The sequence below is a fragment of the Mytilus californianus genome, unplaced genomic scaffold, assembly GCF_021869535.1.
Source record: "Mytilus californianus isolate M0D057914Y unplaced genomic scaffold, xbMytCali1.0.p SCAF_15, whole genome shotgun sequence".
Taxonomy (NCBI): Eukaryota; Metazoa; Mollusca; class Bivalvia; order Mytilida; family Mytilidae; genus Mytilus; species Mytilus californianus.
This window is the reverse complement of record NW_026262637.1, coordinates 27772161-27793541: the sequence shown is the minus strand read 5'-3', so window position 1 is coordinate 27793541 and position 21381 is coordinate 27772161. Positions and strand designations below refer to the sequence as shown.

General features: G+C 30.2%; 1 protein-coding gene across 6 annotated transcripts in view; it reads left to right on the top strand.

Annotated features, from left to right (window-relative positions):
- Positions 1-21381, top strand: part of LOC127725800 (arrestin domain-containing protein 17-like) — a 54883-nt gene that overhangs the window by 5984 nt on the left and 27518 nt on the right. For 2 of the 6 annotated variants that reach the window (XR_007993181.1, XM_052233084.1), the window contains exons 1-3: positions 13915-14045; positions 16146-16278; positions 21112-21222. Coding sequence is in view for 5 of the 6 variants with exons in the window: in XM_052233084.1 (XP_052089044.1) it covers positions 13986-14045; positions 16146-16278; positions 21112-21222 (304 nt within the window). In the remaining variant the exon portion in view is untranslated. Of the gene's footprint in view, positions 1-10458; positions 10646-12398; positions 12466-13914; positions 14046-16145; positions 16279-21111; positions 21223-21381 lie in introns of those variants that run through there. The other 4 variants (XM_052233087.1, XM_052233088.1, XM_052233086.1 and 1 more) reach the window with 3 other exon arrangements.

The window sequence follows — 21381 nt, the reverse complement described above, 5'->3', positions numbered from 1 at the left end:
TATATTTAGTGTATTGAATGATTGTAAGGTGTACATGTATTTCTCGTTTGGTTTAAATGACCTTGACCTCATTTTCTTGGATCATGTTAAGTTTATGTGATAGTTGTAGTAAAGCTTTATATTTAGGACTATCAACATAATATCAATGGTTAGTAAAGAAGGCGAGACATTTCAGCATGTGCACTCTTGTTAGCAAAATTTACTGTTTTATTTTATCATCTTGAAAACTATTATAGATTAAAAGAAACTGTAAAAAACTAAAATAATCAGCAAAAATGATCTATAAATTAGTAAAAAAAACCTCAATTTTAACCCATTATTTTAAGTCTCTGTCTGCAACAAAAGTTGAAGAATGTGAGACACAGGGATGCTAAAAAGCAAAAGCCTTTTGCATAAAGCTTTATATTGCAGACGTCCATTGTCCTTGACCTTAATTTCATGGTTCAGTGACTGCTTTAAAAATGTATAGGCTTTTTTAGCTTGTGAAATTCTTGCTTATTATGAGTAGTGTCATATATACTTGAAATTAATATTGTAAGTTTTTTTAACTACGTTTTCAAAGCTTTATTTAGTATGAATAGAATATTAAACTACATATGGTTAAACCTGGCACTTGGTAGTATATATTATGTTTGTCAGATATTAAGTTTGACATGTGAAGATTAGATAAGGTATATTTATCAAAGATATTTTGGATTGAACTGGAACAATACTTCAATGTCAGATTGTACTTAGTCTGTAATATGAACTTTGCATTATAAAAAACAAATTAAACTGTAAAAGGAAGTCTCAGTGCACGAGTCTAAATTTGATGAGAAGGATTGGTGACCTTCTTAAGAAATTATAAATAGTCTTTAAAGGATTTAAGTACAATCATTCCAACATTCAAGACAAGAGAATCGTGTTTTTTACTGATCAAATTAGTTGAGATGGTCTTTATAGTTAAGGATTGAAACTTTTAAGCCAAGATATGATCTTTTTCTCAGTAACTTCCAAGTCAAGGCTTCTTTATATTTTATACAGAGATTTAAGGATGTCTCGCTACTCTTGTTTTTGACTTTTTGTCAGATATCCAGAATCCTCTAGTTTTATCAATGTTAGTGACAATAAAAGTTTTGCCCCCTAACCCTAACCCTTACTTTTCTTTTCATAATTTTATTATATATTATTTAAAAAGCCATTTTTGAAAATCTTATATAATCCTTGTTATTTTTTCATAGTTTTTGAAAGAAAAAAGGTGCCAATGTTAAATATATGAAAAATCTAGAGAGAAACAGTTCCTGCCAAATTTTCAATGGCTTATATCTCGAAAACAAGCACACATACCATTCATTTTTTTCTGCTTTTTTAGTTCCTTTATTTATATACTATCAATGTATAACAGTCTTTAAAAAAGCTTGTTATTTTGAAACAGAGTAGCGAAAATCCTTAATATTTTGTATGTAAGTTATTAAACCATTTTCTGAACTACTTTCTTTTGTCTGTTTCTACATTGTTTTAGTATACATAAATATATGTCCCTTTACTCAAAAGCAAGAGTGTGGGTATACATTATTTAGGCAAAAAATATAATTGTTTTTCCTGCCTCCCTCCCGTCCCTAAATGTTCATGCCTGTAACCCTAAAACTACAGAAATAAATTCAGTTGACAGTTTGGTTATACCTCAAGTATCATCAAAAAGGGGTCAAAATATTTACGAAAATTAAAAATTTGATTAGAATACAATGTAATTTAGAGAAAGCAATTGTATGCTTAGTGGTTTTATTTGCATATATTCTTTTTAAGATCCTTATTATGATAGAAAGTTTGTCAAAAAAGAAAATCAATATAACAACATTTTTAAAATTTTCTATTACATGCTTTAGAACTTGCTATATTTGATGTTTTACAAAATAATATGGCATTTTCTTCTCCTTTTGAAAGACTCGCTTGACAATCAATTTGCTGTTTGCCTATCACAACACGTTAAAGCCTCAAGAGTCAATACAGAATTGTAATTATACTACAAATTCTTATAGAGAAAATTCTTATACCAAATCTGTAGGCATTGATTTCTTTTCACAGTCATCTTCATGTAATATTGTTTGATTTTAAAACCATTTCAAGCAACTAGCTATGTCCATTTATGATTCCCAGGTGGTGAAAAAGGTGAGAAGAAAAGTGGTCTTCTGATCTTTCTTATATGAATGTTTAATACAATACATTGCCCTGGGATGTTTGTAGCAATCAGGATTTACTAATTTGACATTTGTGCATTGTATGATTAGGTTTTTCTTTCCTCTTCTATTAGTACAATGACGATTTATCGAGTGGCTGGAGAACTTAATCGTTCCATGATTTTCTTTGAGCTTTGAATGAAATATATTCACGGTAAGGATTTTTGTTATTTGACCTTTATATGTTAAGCCATTTATTTGCATTTTGTAATATTGTCAAATTGAATTCAAGTATAAATATATATATTAAAAGAAAATTGGTGTGAATGAGAGAAAAAATTGAATAGAATAGCAGGCTTTAAAATAATTTTATGTTTACTTCAATCACCATGTAATTTTGTAAATGCAAATATTGAATAAGATTCCATAGGAAAATGATTAATATTTTTTAAGTATATTGTATTGATACCAACATCAGATATGTCAAGTAGAAATGTTTTGTTAAAATTCATATTCTGTTAAATTGATAGTTAAAGAAAATTGAAGAGAATGAGAAGTGATTGATATTGTGCTGGTAACAAACAGTATACAACAAGCGTAAATGTAACAGCTATTATGATATATATAAAAACCTGCATATCAATGAATAAAATAACATTTTAAGTTTACAATCTGCTGTCGTATTGATGTTTATTCAATATCTCTTTATATTTAAATCTAAGAAAAATTCTGAACGTTTAATTGATGTAATGAACCGTTAGACAAAAAAGGAAGAGATCAAAAGACTTAGAATCATGTTTGATATACCAGTAGTTATTTGAATTTCTAGGGCATGGTATGAGGAAATTTTTCTTGTCTTGATGCAATATTTCTATACATTTTGTTTTGGTTTCACTATATTATTGGATATAAGTTAACATTATATTGACTCAACAAAAAACTTTTGATATTAATAGCTTAATAAACAGTAGAAAGATGCAATTATGAATTTATGGTGTAAATATGCATATATATAGGACAAATTGAAGATCTCTGCCCCTAAGGGTTGACTGTGGTCTAGAAATTGGATCAGCCCTGGACTGATCTATCTGACAGTAAAACTAATGTTAAAAGAGGTACACCCATTGTGCTTTGTAAGATGCATAAAAAATAATCTAACAGTCATCAGTAAACAGGAGTCAGGAATTTTTGTTAGGGAACATACTTCTGAAAATACTGTTGACTTGGCTAAAACATAGACAGCGCTTGAACTATTTTCTTTAAATGGTCAGAAATTTTAGGTAGGAAAATTAAGTTGGCTTGATTTTCTTGAAAGATCAGAAATTTTAGGTAGGATGTACATAAGTTGGCTTGATTTTCTTGAAAGATATATATTAATCAAATTTATATTGAAACAGAATGGTTAGACTTATACCCAAACAGTACAATTTTCATGGCTTCCTGTTGTTTGAACTTGGTGTTGTAAACAGGCCTTAGTGACAGAAAGGCTTTTTATTTTTTTTTTTTAATTTAATTTTTAATGTACTAAAAGTTGATTGGATCTTTTAAAGTAAAGTTATCTAGCCCATTTCTGAATTATTCTGTTAACTCAGTCTCTTACTTTCAAATCATCAGTAATTAATATTTTTTTTTAAATTATCTCAGATCTTTTGCAAGGCAAAAGTACCACTTCTACAAGTACTAGCTAGCTCTCTTTTTAAATATTTATTTCTGAACTAGCACATAAATGAAAGGAAAATGATCCATTGATGGTTGCTTAATGCCACTTATTAAGGCATTGAGGAAAGGAAAATGTTGATTGCTTCCTTTGTATAATAAGAATAAAATGACTGCATTTTTTTATATCTAAGCTATTAGAACTTGTTGATAGCTATTTTTAACCTCATACTAGATATTCATCAGTATATGATCTAGATAACAAAAGATGATGTGATAAATATAGCTGCCTCTTTATGAATGGTGGGTGACTGACCAGGCAGTTAATACCTTCATGGTCAGTAGCCATGCTGAGTAAACTGTCCTGCCATTCATTCTTACCAAATAGTAATCAACAAGTTGATCATTTTCTCCTTCTGTCTTTCCATGACATGAAATGTCTATTGCTATTTGAATAAGATGATTAGGGCGGCAGGAAGTTACTTGCTATGAAATTAGACTAGATTTAATTCAGGTATCAAAATACAGTTTTTCCCCAGTCATTCAGAGATTGATAGACAATTTACATTTTAATGCAACATTTTTTGTAATGTTCATTATGCTGAAGGTTCGATTAGCCTGTGGTAAAGGTTTTTTAGACATCAATAACTTTACCAATCCTTCATGGAATTTTTAAGAATTTGGACAGAAGCTTGTGTATGGCCAAAAGAAACTATCATGCAGGGCAAAACTTGAAAATATTTATTTTCGTTTTTCTGTTTTTTTACTGATAAATGGACTTAGTTTTTTTACAGTTATTTAGATACAGTCTAATGTTCCAAGTTTTCCGAACGTTATTTAGATACAGTCTAATGTTCCAAGTTTTCCGACCATCAAAAATTTCAAACCTTCATGGAATTTAGGTAAATTGGAAGAAATAGCATCTGAAGAAAAAGTTTAATTTAGAAAAAAAAAATATTTTACTACTAAAAGGACTCACTTTTTACAGACAAAATTACTTGTTTAAGTCTGACAGCAGCAATAGCAGGCGAGATGCAGCGTTTCTTCAAACCCCAACACAAATTTTTGATTTGATGGTTGCAAATATCTATTGACAGTGTCGCTAGTAACCCTCAAATTGCCAATTGATGCTTGCAAATCTTCAAATGCAATATTGTTATCACCTAAATTCATTACTGACCATAAAATCATTTGGTTAGATTCTTTATCTTCAAGATCTATAGTATTATATATTCTTGAGAAGACAATGGTATGAAAGACTTTAAATCATATGTCAGAGATCATGTTTTATTTCTGTCAAGTGATAGATGGACTTAGCAGTGATTTAAAAAGCCCACTCATTCATTCTTTGAAGTAAGATTAGACCCTCTTTTTACATTATTCCTTACAGATAAAATTGGTCCTCTTTGTCTAGTATTACAGCAAGGTCATAAATGGATCATAAGTTTCCATTTCAACAGAATATCTTCAACAGCTTCATCTCTGTTTTAGATGGTACATTATGAAAGGGTAATCTTGTAAACATATTTTCATAAAACATCTTGTGAATTTTTTGTACAAGTATCGTCACTTGTTGCCGACATGAATTACATTTTTTGATGCAGTATATATAGTCACTGATGCAAATTAATATTTAGACAAATTGATGTATCTGTCTTTGTTGACCACATGACCAAGGAAATGACCATAGTGTAATATAGTATCACAAATCATGCAACTTGACCATACTGATTTATCTCCTCAAATAATACAACTTGACCGCACTGATTTATCTCCTCAAATAATACAACTTGACCACACTGATTTATCGCCACAAATTATACAAATTAACCTCACCAATTTTTCTTTTTTATTTTTTGAAGCAGTATGTACCAGTAATGGGGAAATAATGGCATAATGTCTATATTTGCAACCGACGTGTTACAGTAAAGTACAAATATTATCATCAATTTCAATACAGTAGGTTATCTTAAACAAGTTGAATGCCCCCACACTATGGACCACAATGGCGAGAAACACAGAGGTGTCCGATAAATAATAGCTTCACCTATATTGTTTTGTCTAAATGCGAACCATTTTACAGGTGTTTAATTTCCGTTGATTAGCTGGTGTGTTTAGTTTGATAAGTTATCGGTAACAAGCATTATTTATACAAAGAGAAGGAAGATAGTTTAGCTGTCAGCACTTAAGAATGGGAGTGGATTGATGTTTGTTATAAGAAAGGAGTCAAAAGTTGTTAATAATTCATGATAGAACATTATAGTAATGTTACATGACTAAGCATGGGGTAACAAACTAATTAGATCAGTTTTAAGGCATGAACCTTTTTGAAATGACCTAAGCTCTGATATATTTTTTGAACTAGATTGTTACCAGGGCAAGCACAATAAGGTTACATAAATGACATCAAAACAAATTATTATTTTTTTAAATGAATAGGTTGATAATTAAGTGTGGTCAACATACAATATAGATTAAGTACAAGTATATAGTCATTTACATCTGAGTACAACATTAAGGCTTTTATCAACTGACTTTTTAGCAATTTCCATCATACTGACCTTTGTTGGTCCCTTCGTTAAGTCCGATCATTTGACTTCATTTCTGTAAACAAAATGCAGGAACATATTGGACAGACAAACTGAACAGACTATTTATGAATGTCATGAATTTTTGTTTGACTGTACTTGAAACTTCTCAGTTGTAGAAGTTCCAGGTTTAAAGATACATTTGTTTGTACCTTTCATTGTCCAATTAAACCAGTGGGTTATACTTTACAAGACATTTTTTTAACTTCTTGTTATTTATTTGTCATACTTCAATGCTCTTGTCAACACTTTTGCAATGGATATTGACTTATTTTCAGTATGTAGTTATGGAATAAGGATTTATTATATTATTCTTTTCCAAAAGAGTAACTTTTTTGTGTTATTCATGATTTTTTTAAATAGAAAATAGGTTCCAAGTTTCCAACTCTCTCTCGTACTTAACATGCATGAACTATTTTCCACTGGACATTAAACAAAATTGGATTTATTTGCCTACTATAAACCCTCTTTTGTTTTAACACATGTTTTTATACATCATTGACTAAAATGTCTTCAAAAGCACATTGAACACAAGTTGACTTTGATAAACTTAGTCCTTTTACCTTAATAAAATGGGATGTCACTGTGTACTTATTTTTTAATGCCAGCCGTGTAACCTGGAAGACTGCACAGTGCAATTTCATGAGAGCAAATTAAGTCTTTCAACCTTGACTTTATTTAATGCTTTAAACTTCTATCCCACACAAGATTTAATTGATTTTATTCAATCTTTTTTTAGGATTATGCATTTAAAAGATTAAATTTAGGATTTTTTAAACAATTATGTAATAATTTCTTTTATTGTCAAATAATTATTATGTTGCATAACGTGATTGACATATTTTTAAGGGACAATTCAACTTTTAGAAATTTGTTATGAATTAATGATAAATGTTATTGATATTTTTTGGAATAATGGAATATTTTAGAATTGTTTTGGAATTCTTGAAAACCTTCCAGCTACCATTTATATTGATGCACATTTCACCAATTTTAATTAAAAAAATTAACATCTTGTTAGATAAATCTCGGACTAATACATTCTATATTAGTCCCAGGATAAATTGATAAAAATTGGCATGGTTTTTTATGCCCCCTCCATAGGCAATGGGCATTAAGTGTTACCCTTGACCATCCATCAGTCTGTCTGTCCGTCTTTCTCTCCGTCCCATTTTTGTTTCCGCACTTTAACTTAAGTTATCCTCATCCACTCATACATAATGCTAAGAACCAAAACTCGCACTCAGTTCAAATTTGAGCAGTGAGTCACTTTAAATGTTCTAGAGTTATGCCCCATTATAACTTGAAAAAGGTTTTCATTTCCGCACTCTTACTTAAGGTTTACTCATCCAAATTTTATAAAACTCATACACAATGGTAAGAACCACAACACGCAGTCAGAGTCTGAATTTGGGTTGTGAGTTACTTTAGTGACTGTTCTAGAGTTATGCCCCTTTTTAACTTGGAAAATTGTAAAGCTTGAAGGGGGGTATTTGTGTCCTCAGACACATTCTACTTTTATATTTGTAAATTATTCCCCAGATGCATCCATTTTTTTTGCAAAATTCTGCTTTTAATTTGTAATTTTTCTTTGTTTATTAGACAGTCAGTTAAACAATGCAGATAGAAAATGGAAAAATTTGACATACATATATATATCTGAAATGAATATAGATTTAACCAATTCTCTATTTTTAAATAACCAGAAGAATTGTGTCTTCTATTAATTATTCAAAAAACTTTACTTTAAATAAATCCTAATTTTGACTTGGAGTTAACAATTGCTGTGTTGCATATGTCAACATAGGTCATATAGTGTTTTATATCTTAAAAATCATGATAGTATACTGATTTGTACAGTTTGTTCTTATGTTGTACTGTTACACCACTGTCCCAGGTTAAGGGGAGGGTTGAGCCCCCAGCTCGTCCACAAACATGTTTAACGCTGCCACATTCTGTATGTTCCTGTAATTCAGTGGTTGTTGTTTGTAGCTGTATTTCATATTTGTTTTTAGTTAATTGTTTTGTACATACATCAGGCCATTAGCTTTCTCGTTTGAAATGTTTTACATTTGTCATTTAGAGGACTTTTATAGCTTACTATGTGGGAAGGGTTTTTCTCATTGTTGAAGGCAGTAAAGTGACCTATAGTTGTTAACTTCTATGTCATTTGGTCTCTGGTTAATAATTGTTTCATTTGAAATCATACAGATTTGGTCTCTGGTGGAGAGTTGTCTCAATCGCAATCATACCACGTCTTTTTATTTTTATATTGGTAATCTGAACTTATATAGCATTTTTCTCTGTAAGTTCAATAAAAATATTATATTTATTAGAAATCATGACAAAACTTATGTACATGGTATAATTAAATTCAAGAAAATTATCGTTATCATTATTTATTACGACAGCTAATCTTTATGGTACTTTGAAATTTTTTCTAAAGAAGGATGGGGGAAAAATAGGGACATTAATATACTAGTAGACAAATTAATATCGCCATTTACATCTGTTTAATATAACATTATAGTGTTAATTAATGGTTTGTTCAAATATTGTCATACATTGATGATAGTTTGGTAAGTTCTAGTTCTATCTTGTCTCAGCAAGGACAAAATATGTTCTTTGTTTCTGTCATTGTGTATATTCTGTATACTATATTGATTGATTGATTGATTGTTGGTTGCTTAACATCCATATATATATACTATATTGAATATATAATTATATGCCAATGAGTTTTCCTATGCAAACAAATACAAGATAACAATGTCAGTAGGCAATTTCCTAGATTTTTATGAAAACTGGTATGCAACTAGAGCACTATGACCTGCATAGGAATATCAAACACTTGGTATATGTAAATATAATACTGAGATAAAGCAAAATAAAATAATAAAAAAGTTCACATGTATAGAATACTTATAAATATGAGGGTCTGGACTCTGGATGGATTTTACAGAATTAAGAATAATGAGCAAAAAGCGCAGAAAGAAGGGCAATAGAAATACAGAATAGAGAAAAATAATTCAAACAAAAAGAATAGAGGATAATGGTGTGTTAAAATTAAAAAAAAAAAGAAATGAAGGAATTTAACCATCCAACCAGACCCTCAAATTTGGTAAAAAGGTTCAGTAGTTTGGACTCTAAATTGCTATTTCTGGAATTACTGTGCTAAGAATTCTATTTAAGATTGATAGGTTATTGTTTCTAAAATAATTGACTTGTTTAACATAGTATATAGGAGAGCATTAAGTTTTCCAGTCTGGGCATCCTGTTCTTCTGTTTATCTGTTCATCAGTTCTGTATTAGTTCAATTTTTGATCAAAGTAGTTAAATACCATGAAGTTATGGTTCAGTATCAACCTGAAACTTACACATGCAACCTACACATGTTCATTTAAATGTGAATGTTTTGAAACATATGCCAAATTGGGCTCCAGTAAGGTACCCCATTTGATCACAAGGTCACGTTTCAAATTTCCTCAGGTCACTATATCACTTTTAATCAAATTTCACAAGATTTTTAAAGGTCATAGTTCCTTTTCAATGAGATGTCAGGTCGCAGGGTTGCAAAGTCCTCCCCCCCCCCCCCCCCCCCCGCCAAAGGTCACAGGTCTGTTTGACAATGTTGGAGCCATTAGGTTTTGCCGTTCACTGAACTTGGAAATGTGATAGTGCAGGCAGGGCATTGTGTCTAATCAACCAACATATTCATCCTTTGTTTAAACATACACATGTATTTATGTTCATTTAGATTCATTTTCAGGAGTAATAGTTGTCTACGGATACTCCATCTTACAGAATCCTTAAATGGAAAAAACAATAAAGCAAGTGAAGGGGACTTTAACTGATGATAAAGGAAATGGGTCAGCTCCCTCCCCTGGCTACCTTGATACGTATACCCCATCAGACAGAAAAGCATCTGATATGAATAATAATATTTAGATTTTCTCCTAATTTTCAGAGTTTATATCACTATACAGCACACCACCTGTTGATTGAATGCTATATAAAAACAATCATGTTACCTTAAGGATAACTTCTTGCTGTTGTATATTGACGAGAGATCAATAGATTCAATAACAAACTCTCAGGTGTTTACAGGTAAAAGAAAGTAAAGGATTATTCTAATTTAACTTTCTGTGTGGGAATTAATGAATGAATGAATGAACCAATATCAGAAGCCACATTGAATGTAAGCAGTTTGATGGAATTTTTAAAATGAGGTATTATTTCAACGAGGTAATTATTCAATTTAATTATTAAAGTAATATTCACATTTTGAACCTAGGATCTTTAATTTAACTTAAGTCTAATTGAATTTTTCTTATTAATTAATTAGTTATGATTAATTGGAGCTTTAAATTTAATATTGATCATATGAAATTGTGTGCGAAGTGGAGTAGAAATTTTCCCATTAAACAAGCTGAGCTCCGTCAGGAGAAGCTACAGAAATGGCTTTATTTGCAGTTTAATTGCATTATAGAGTTGATTAGATTTAAAGCATTTTTATTCCTGCGAGATTCAGATAGTAAATTAACACCAGCGAAGTGTTGAAGTGAAATCAGTGGAATGTAAATTTGTTTGTGTGATAGATACATGCTTTTTATGTACTGATTGTAAGTTTAAAGAAGCATTGATGGCTTTGTTAGAATACAAAAGGTGTGCAGTCTTGGAAAATGTAAAGAAAAATATACATTCAGCACTTTTTTTCTAGTTATCTGAGGTTTTTGAGGTAATATCACTATCTTACATATGACAATACTATTTTCGAAAAAAATAACACAACTTTTAAATAGTCATATGTTCATTTGTTTTTTGGCAAGTTGAAGTTAGTTGCCAAAAGGAAGGTTTAATGTTATAAATATTTTGTGAAATTATGTATTTTGTTGCTGTAAGTTCATGACTTTAAGTTTATAAGGTGGGACAGGGATTAAATAGACCTATGAAATCTAAATATGGGAATTGTCTCTATCATTAAATTTCAGGTTAAAATTTTAAAATTCTACTTGAATGAAGACTGAATCAGGCATAATTCTTTACCCAGTTGATAGTAAAGTGTTATTTCCCTGCAATGTTGCTGGTCATTATTATCTCATGGTCAATAAAACCTATGATTCCCTAATAGGACAATTCTGTGCATTGAAGACTTACATTCAAGTTCAGATAGTAATTTGCAATTAATTATACCCCGCTTTAAAAAAGTGGGGGTTATACTGTTATACCTCTGTCCATCCGTCCATCCGTCCCATGAATATTTTTCGTCGCATCTTTCTCATGAACTACTTCATAAGGATTTCTGAAATTTGGTTTCAGGGTTTATATAAGTCAGCTATACCGTGTGATGCATTTTCAGATTCCTGGGGGGCAGGGGTATCATCAGTGAGCAGTAGCTCGCAGTTTACTTGTTTCAGTTGAGTTTTAAAAAAAAGAGTTTTTAAAAAGAAATTTCATATTTTCAGTAATATCTGTTATCACTTTTTATGAATAATATTAAATCTTAGTTGTTCATCAATGAGACAATAACCCAACAATACAAATTGTGTTGAAGTCATTGCAGTCTTCAATTTACCATTAAATTAATTAAGACAGAAATCTACTTCAAACGATTGGGGTATGAACAATATTATGTTGAAGTCCCGACAGTCATCTATCTATAAACATTGAATGAAGAGTGATCTACTTCAAAAGAATTGTTTACATTTAGTTTCCACTTTCCATTGAATTATATCACTACCGGGGTACTTGAATACTGAAGTTGTCACTTGTATATATATTAACCAAGTTATCAACAAATTTCTATTTTCCCTATCAGCTGTTCTGTGGTCTATTTCATATAAATTGAATAATAATAGAATGTAAGGTTTGATATTATTTACACAAATTCTTAATAATTATTAAATGTTTCCTATTGTTGAGGTATAAAGCCATTACCCAGTAAGGACACAAAATCATTGAAGTGAATATTGTATGTATCGTAGTTTTCTGACCTTATAAGTTCAGTTATTAGTGTAGCACCGAGATAGATAGTCATGGAACTAAATAGACACAAGACTGTCAAGGTTTGTTTACAGATAGATATCTGACAGGTCACTTATTTTACTAGAACTTAATGGTGTACTTTCTTTAATTTCTAATTTTGATCTTAAAAATTACATATAGAGTATATAAGATATTGTTTATATTAAAAAAATATAACATGATTAAATTTGCTTCCAATAAATATCTCAAAACATTTTGATTTCTTTCTGTAACTCTACCAATTAGTTAAATTTTTAACCATACAAGATATTTGCATGTCCTTTAACTAGTTTGAAGTGATTACAATTTTAATACTCCTAGGATGGATTTTAAATACATAGAACAAATGAAAGGAAAGGAATTTTGGTAAGGGCAATAGCCATAGTTGTATATTAAGGGTGAAAAAGTGTGTCATTGTGACATTAATTTTGACTTCCCTCTTTTGTCATGTTTGATTCATTGAAAAAAATATATATATTTTGTATTTTTCATTAAATACTGTGGATGTATTATTCGTGGGATACCAATTTTTTTAGATTTCGTATAGGTGAAACACGAATTTAAATATTCAACAAAGTGCAAATTTTCTCAAGGCTTGAATGCAGATTTTGGCAAAACCACAAAATCAAATATCCATGCAAAAACAATTTTTCCTCAATCCACGAAAATAAATGAATCCACAGTAATTAGATTTCATCACTGTGCATTTTTTTCACTGAAAAATACAGGGATTAAACAAATGTACTCATTTCTAATGTGTATTGCTAGGTAAAAAATCAATGTTCATACATACTGGTCATTAATGGCAAAATCCATTCCAAAGATAATTATAGTACAATTTGTGATCTACTGTTTGAAGTCCTGACTCAGGTACAAGCACTTTGCAATTGAAAGTAGGGGGATAAATCATAAATCGGGTTTGTTTTATTTCATAAAATCTTGAAATAGTTGTATATTAAGACAAATACCTACAAATATAATGATTTATTTGTATTAAACTTATAAGACAGAGACCTTATAAAGTTCTAAACACAGCTCTGGTATTGATTAAAGATTCTCTCGTGTCATTTAAGGACTGATGACCTTTTGTAAAATTTCCCTTGCTCTTACAGAATAAAAAGGAAATTGAAAAATAAATCTGTTACATAATTTTCATTCCAGTTTGATAAAAGAACTCTCAGTTGTGCAATTTACATTCAGATAAACCAATATAGGAGAAAATTTACGCTATAACCTTTATCAACATTCATCCTAACATTCACGACTAAATAGTGAACATCCAGTTCTCGGCTTTATCGTATGTATCTTATGTCGGAATTGACATTATAACTGCGTTAACGATGGTAGTAAAATAAACTTTAAATGCGTCAATTAATCAATTAACATAGTAATCTATTTTTTATTTATCTAGTGCTATTATTTGCCTTTATTGGTTTCCCCATATAGAAATATGCAACATATATAGAGAGGTTTCCGTCAATAAATAACACGCTGAGAAGGGTTTAAAATACAGTGACGTAAATTAATTTTACTGTTTACATGCAATATTTGGAATCATTGAATGACGGAATTTCACATTTTGAACATGGAATTAGTAGCTGTCATGCATTTTGATGAAATGGTAAAGTACACTTCTGAGTACAAAATAATTTCCATTGTCAATTATATTTGCCAATTTTGATGGTTGAATTATGATTTGAAAACTTTTACTATTTAATTTTTGCATACACAGAATGAGTATATTTAATATAAAGGAAATTTTCATGACATTTAATATGAATTTCTATTTTTTTTTTTGTGTTTGTGTTAGGTTTTGAGAAATAGTTTTGTTCAACTGAAAATTTGTGTTTCATTGAAGGATTGAATTCTTTGTTTGCTTGAGCCATCAACTAAACCTTACAGGTATAGTGGATAATATTACTCCCGCTAGTATTTGAAAAAAGATTGACTACAATATTGTACTAATATTTTGTCTACTAAAAACTCTCCTTCTTATTCTATCTATTTTTTGGCTTAGTATATTTATCAAAACTACCAAATAGTACTTACAAAATATTATGTCAAATTTGAATTAGGTGTTGTATTGATATATAGTTTCGGTAAGTGAAATGATGATTATGTAAAACAGTTTTTGGAATTATTAATTAACTGATTACGCACTGAGAAATGTGTGATAATTCAAAAAAGTATTTTTTTAAAACGGACAATCTTTACATCCTTGTCCTTTGGTATTTGGTAAATAGTTGTCTCATTGCCAATCATACCACATGTCCTTCCGTTATTTTTGATGTTTGCCAATAAAAAATATTTCTTGTTTAATTCAGACAGAAAACTAATACAATTTGTTTGAAAATTGATTCAAAATATGTACAACAAATTAAAATTTTGAAAAATAATATTACATGCTTTAAGGTGTTCTGTTTCTGTATTCATTTCATTAATTTTTTAGTATTTTGACATTGTTTTATGAGCTACCGGACCCCTTTTCAATACATTTTGAGTGCATATACTATAATTTTTCTTTGTATTATGCAAAGGTGAATACATGAAATTTTAAAAATTGATGAATATTTGATTCCAAATCATATAAAAGCATTGTGTATCACTAAGTAACATAACACACATGAATTTTACATTGTGTAATGATGAAGAATGAAAGTATCCAATGGTTAAATTATTCTTTATGTCTAATCAGTATGAGGAAATTATATTTCCTTTTGAACTAACTTGGATGTTCTTCATTGGTACATGCAAAACATGTCTTTTTATTTATATGAAAACTTCGTGCATTATTGGGCATCTTGTAGTAAATTGTATTAATTTGGAAAAAAATGATTCTAGATTGTAAGACATGATGGATTTAATTGTAATTAATATACCCCCACTCGAATGAGTGTTTTCGAATTTGTCAGACACCTACTTCCTTTTTCTGATGACTTTAATTACTAGTGGGTATCCCCTTTAATTTTGATTACTAGTGGGTATCCCCTATACTTTAATTACTAGTGGGGTATCCCCTATACTTTAATTACTAGTGGGGTATCCCCTATACTTTTAATTACTAGTGGGGTATCCCCTTTACTTTTAATTACTAGTGGGGTATCCCCTATACTTTTAATTACTAGTGGGGTATCCCCTATACTTTAATTACTAGTGGGATATCCCCTATACTTTTAATTACTAGTGGGGTATCCCCTTTACTTTTAATTACTAGTGGGGTATCCCCTATACTTTTAATTACTAGTGGAGTATCCCCTAAACTTTTAATTATTAGTGGGGTATCCCCTATACTTTAATTACTAGTGGGGTATCCCCTTTACTTTTAATTACTAGTGGGGTATCCCCTATACTTTTAATTACTAGTGGAGTATCCCCTCAACTTTTAATTATTAGTGGGGTATCCCCTATACTTTAATTACTAGTGGGGTATCCCCTATACTTTAATTACTAGTGGGGTATCCCCTATACTTTTAATTACTAGTGGGGTATCCCCTATACTTAGTAGGACAGAGCAACTTCTTGTTTGTATTTTAAAAAAGCAAATACTCAGATTATATCATATATAATTATTGTTTATGAAAAGCATGATCTAAACAGTAGCTGGGAATAGTTACGGTTGTAACATTTTGAAAGTTTGATTCTTTCAGATTTATAAATTTGTTATGTCCCCCACATATCTCCACAGAAACAATGCTAATAATATTTGTTTTATCTTTTTCAGGAACCAGTAGGTGACATGGAACAGCTAGAGAAGTTCCAAATTATATTCAACAATCCACTGGCCACATATCATGCTGGCGATACTGTGTTTGGGTATGGATGGATTGTCCTGAAGAATTCCATGTTTGTCCAAAGTAAGTACAACGCTGGATATGGTGATCATAATCAGATGTTAATTTACTTAAAATGACTCAGAATTATACAGATTTAATACACCATTTTAACTCATGATCATCATATTAACTTTAATCATATTCATATTGTATCTATGTGTGAATGCAATTAAAGTTTGTAATTAAATGAATGTCCAACATAAAACAAAGTTAATTTGCCACATGTTGTGAAATTATAGCCGATGAATTTTTTATATACCATTGGAAAGTACTTTTATTGAAGAATATCTGAATTCCATGGCTTGTTGAACAGGGTAAAAAAATCCCTTGAAATCAAGCAAAGCTAAAGTATGGACATAACTCATATAGAAATCTGGAACTATTCCATGATGACTTTTACAACTAAACTGTAATTTCAGAAATTTTTGCAATGTTTTTATCATTTCGACAATTGCAATAGGATGGTTGTTGCAAACAATAAAAATTTGCATTTTAGATATTATTTAAGGAAAATTTCCTGAAATCCCAATAAAATGACACTAATAGTATTAAATCTTGTATTTGTGTCCATTGTTCAAAAATCGGAATAATCATTGCATACAAACATTTCTGCATTTACAGTTATTAAACCAGTTCTTCCATGAAAATGCAAGTCTGGGCCAATAGGCTGGCCTCTAGCTGAATTTTGGACACTGTTCTGGAAAACTGAGTACTAAAATAAATCGAAAATTTGTATTTAGTTTGGAACTTAATTTTGTAGGTTTAAATCAATCATAAAATCCATGAGAATTGACACAACAAACATAATGACAAACTTGAAATTATCATTAATCCTGCTAATCTATAAGAACTCAATAAAATTTTGTTCTATATAGGGTATTGAGTTTTACAATATTTCGAACCACAATTTCTGCAAAAATGTGTTGGTCCTGAAAAAATAGTTATAAATCACTGCAGCCTAATTTGACAGGAATGGAGTGATACAGATAACATTGTGTTAACAGATATTGCCAATTAAGACCTACAGGTTAAAATACTATTTATCTTGGCATTACCTTGTGACCTTCAGAAGAGGCTAGTCTCTCGTCTGTGAAACAAGTCTCATTTTCAAGGATAGCCAATCTATTGAACTATTGGACAAATCTCCATTCATCAGAGAAAATTAATACTGACCAGTTAATGAAGAATGGACATTTGTTTGGGTTCAAATGACTTACAGATAAATATTGTAGATATTGGTTATCTTTCAATACTGTCTATACCATTTATGTACAAAAAAGTCAGCTGTATGATGGCTAAATTACAAACATTTGTAATTTCTTTTTTGCTCCAAGCTATTTTAAAATTTTACACTTTCAGTTGGGGTCAAATTGTAGGTTGTACAGGATGCTGTCAGTTACAGTGATTTTTCATCTTTTGTAATGAATTTTCCATTATTTTTTAATTTGAATTTCTGACCATATATGTAAAATACATGCATATTTATAAATGCATTTAATTGAATTTTATTCTACTTTCCTATTATTGTTAATACCATATTTGGAAAGAACTAAGTTGAAATATAAAAAAAAACTTTCTTGAATTCATCAGGCTGAGATTTTGGAATTTTTTTTTCACTTTGATACTTATTCATATACATAAAATGCAGGTGATGAAATATATAAGTTTGAGCACTGGGTTAATCTTGATGCAGGAATTTTGACTTTTCTCAACTGCATAAATATTGCTTTAGATTGGAACCTTATTTTGCAATGACTTAGATGTCTCTGGATTATGTGTAATCTTTATTTTATGTTACACTACTAGAGATGTAATGTAAATATCATGAGAGGTCATGAAGTCAAAAGAGTATTTCAAGTGATATGGGCTAGTTAACGCTGTAGTATCTTGGTTTTTTAAAAAAACAACAGTAATTTTTAAGCAAAGATATCTAGTGCCAATCACAAGCCCATTACTCATAAATTTAAGATATACCATCATATTAAAAGGTTAAATGAAGTAGCTGTAACAAAGAGAGTTCTCATAGGCGGATCCAGGGGGGGGCCCTGGGGGCATGGGCCCCCCCTTTCGTGGGAAAAATTTGGTTGATTATATAGGGAATCACTGAAGCATGACTGGAGCGGGCCCCCCCCCCCCCCCCCCCCCATAGGTCAGTCAGCGGGCCCCCCCCTTATGAAAAGTTCTGGATCCGCCACTGGTTCTGTAAATTTTCTTTGTATAATGATATTGATAAGGTATATATGCCAATATAAAAAGTACTGGTGTTTAGGGTTTCATTATTAACAGTTTTCGTTATTGGATCATATACTCAAGGTGAAAAAAAGTATACCTGCCTATATATAACTTTTGTAACCTTATTTTTCCTAAGGAGAAAACCCTAGCACATATATTCTTTTGTCTTGCCTTAGTAATAATTTTGTCTCATGAAGAGGTTTATTTCTTTAAAGAAGTCATGAGAATGTTTAACTTGTTTGATCTTCCTAAATGATTCAAAATTATAAGGGCTTAATGTCCATCATTGATAGTACTTAGCAGGCTAATTGTCAATTTTCTTAATCATGAATGTGATTTCTGAGACCATTTTTTAAAACATAGCTGCTTTACAAGTTAAGACTCATTTAAAAGAATTATATAAACACTTATACCAAATTGATAAAAAAAATCTTCTTATATTCTATTACTTGCTAACTGTGATATAATTGGGTCAAATTACACTCAGAATCATGTTAATGCATTTTAGATGAGAATAGTGGTTCTGTAACAAAAATTAAGTTTACACTTAGATTCTAAACACGATTTCATTGGCACTGCAAACCTTATATACTGTGAATGCTTTAAAAGTGAACATTTTCTTATTGTTATCTCAAAATATAAACAAAAGTTAATGATAAAAGTTTGAGTTGAATAAATCAAATAAAAATAATGGCCAATTAACAGAGGTTGGTAGGGTATATACAGATCCACCTTACAAACTTTATCTACATAGAATCTCTTGTTTTGTTCAAATACATGTGATCACTTTTTTGTTCAATTAATGTGATCATTGTTATAAAAAAAATGATTGAAGTTTTTAAATCGAACTTTCTTAATCACTTGTGATAAAATTTGGTATAATTGAAAAGGTTCTTAAAAGATGTTTTTTTTTATGTCATTGGGTTGCTGTTTCATTGACATATTCCACACATCTCCTTTAAGGCTTTTATTCCTCCTTTATAAGAAACAGATGCATTCTAGATATCCTAGTATAAAGCAGTAGGCATACAGAAAAATTGCATTGGCCTTTCTTAGTAATTAGTATAGGGACAGTACAAGCAGGATGTAGTTAATGCCATACCCTGTGTTTAAAAAAACCAGACTTTAAGGAAAGAATTGCCAGCAAAATCATTCCAATTGCCCTAAAAACACACTGCTGGTGAGCTGTACTTTATGTTTAATTGTATCATAAACTCCTATTTGTTTGCTAGAATAATTAACATCATTTTACTTTATTGAAAATTAACTTTGCAGAAATAGGTAAAAATATGAAAGTAAAATTATTGCTGTGCACCTGATAAAGCAGCAGTATGTCTAACACAGTAAAATGATCACAGCGGGAAAGTGCAGGTGCTGAACCGACCTCCTGTCGGCCATTGTTAGATCTAGATCCAAAACCAGAGAAGATGAAACGATGTTGATGCTCAACATTCAGTACATAGACGTGATCTCGTGATCGCAATAAATCACAATTAGTCTAACTACTGCAAATAAAAAAATATGTCTTGTTATAATTTGATGAAACTTGTTTAACAAGGATATCTTTCAGTTAATACCTCTTTTTCCTTCTTTTGAAGCATGGTATTAACAGACAGTCATCAAGTTTTTTCTGCGTTGATTATTCAGCTGTATAAACTTATGTGGCAGTTGTATTCTTTTGAAATAAATCAATTTCAAAAGAGAATAGATTTATACTTTTGTAAATGTACATGGCTGATCTGGTGAATAAACTTGGAAAAAAGCTTCACTCAACATCAGTTCTGTTTTTCTTCATAGTGATTGATTTTGTAGGTAAATTGTTAATTGAATTTTCAGGTTAAAAGCTGTAAAACCTGATAAAAAATATTGTTTTTGGGTTAGTATTCCATTTTTACTGCCAATATCCGATATGTGTCAATATTTCTATAATAGATTCCAGAAATATCAGCCTTCAAAACAGCTACTTTTGATAATTGAGGAAATGTTTTACAATGTGTTTTTTTTCCAATTGATAAAAAAAATATCAGTTATTAGGTCAGTTATTTTTTTATAAAAGTACATTTGTAATTAAACAAATAAGATATCAGGATTAAAAAATTTTTTTTTCCTTTTTTTGAGTGAGAAATCAAATATTTCCATCAGAAAAAGAAACAAAAACATCAACATAACTAGTATTGTTGTGATGAAAAAATAATTAATTGGTTGAAAATTATAAGGATTAAGCACATTTTTTCTAGAGTTATTGACAGTGTAAACTGGGCAAATTAACTTACAAACTGAATAAAAGTTCAAAGGACTTTTATGTAAAATTTGTTACTAAGCAGCCAAGTTTACACATTAAAAATGAGATTATTATCCTTAATTTTTTTAACCCAAACACTTTAAACTTTTTCATTTAAATTTCATTTTTTTTTAACTCAGGATTCCATTCATGTGTATTGTGCATGAATGTATCACAATGAAATGCCATAGTGTTTAGGTACATAGGTGGAATGAAAAATGGGTTTTGTACTGTAATTTAATTAAGAACCTCTAAAATGTCTGTTCTCTGGGGTTTTTTTTGTGTTTCAGGTATGCTGCCTCATTGACATCTCTTTTTATTTATATTTTTTTTAATTTCAGCTGTATGTTTAGAAGCAATAGGTGAAGCAAAGGTAGAATGGATGACATCCAGTGACATCCAGGCTTCAGATGAAGAAGTATTTAACTACACAACTGTCCTTCCTATTAAAGGTAAACACTTTATACAATGGTCAAGAACAAGGCTTTGTTATCTGTTCAACAGAGGAATAATAGTAGTGGAGAAAGACCACTTAAGGACTATATTGTTGGATTATTATTGTAAATGACTAGAATTTGGGGAATTTGAATTTAGCTATCTTTAGTATAATG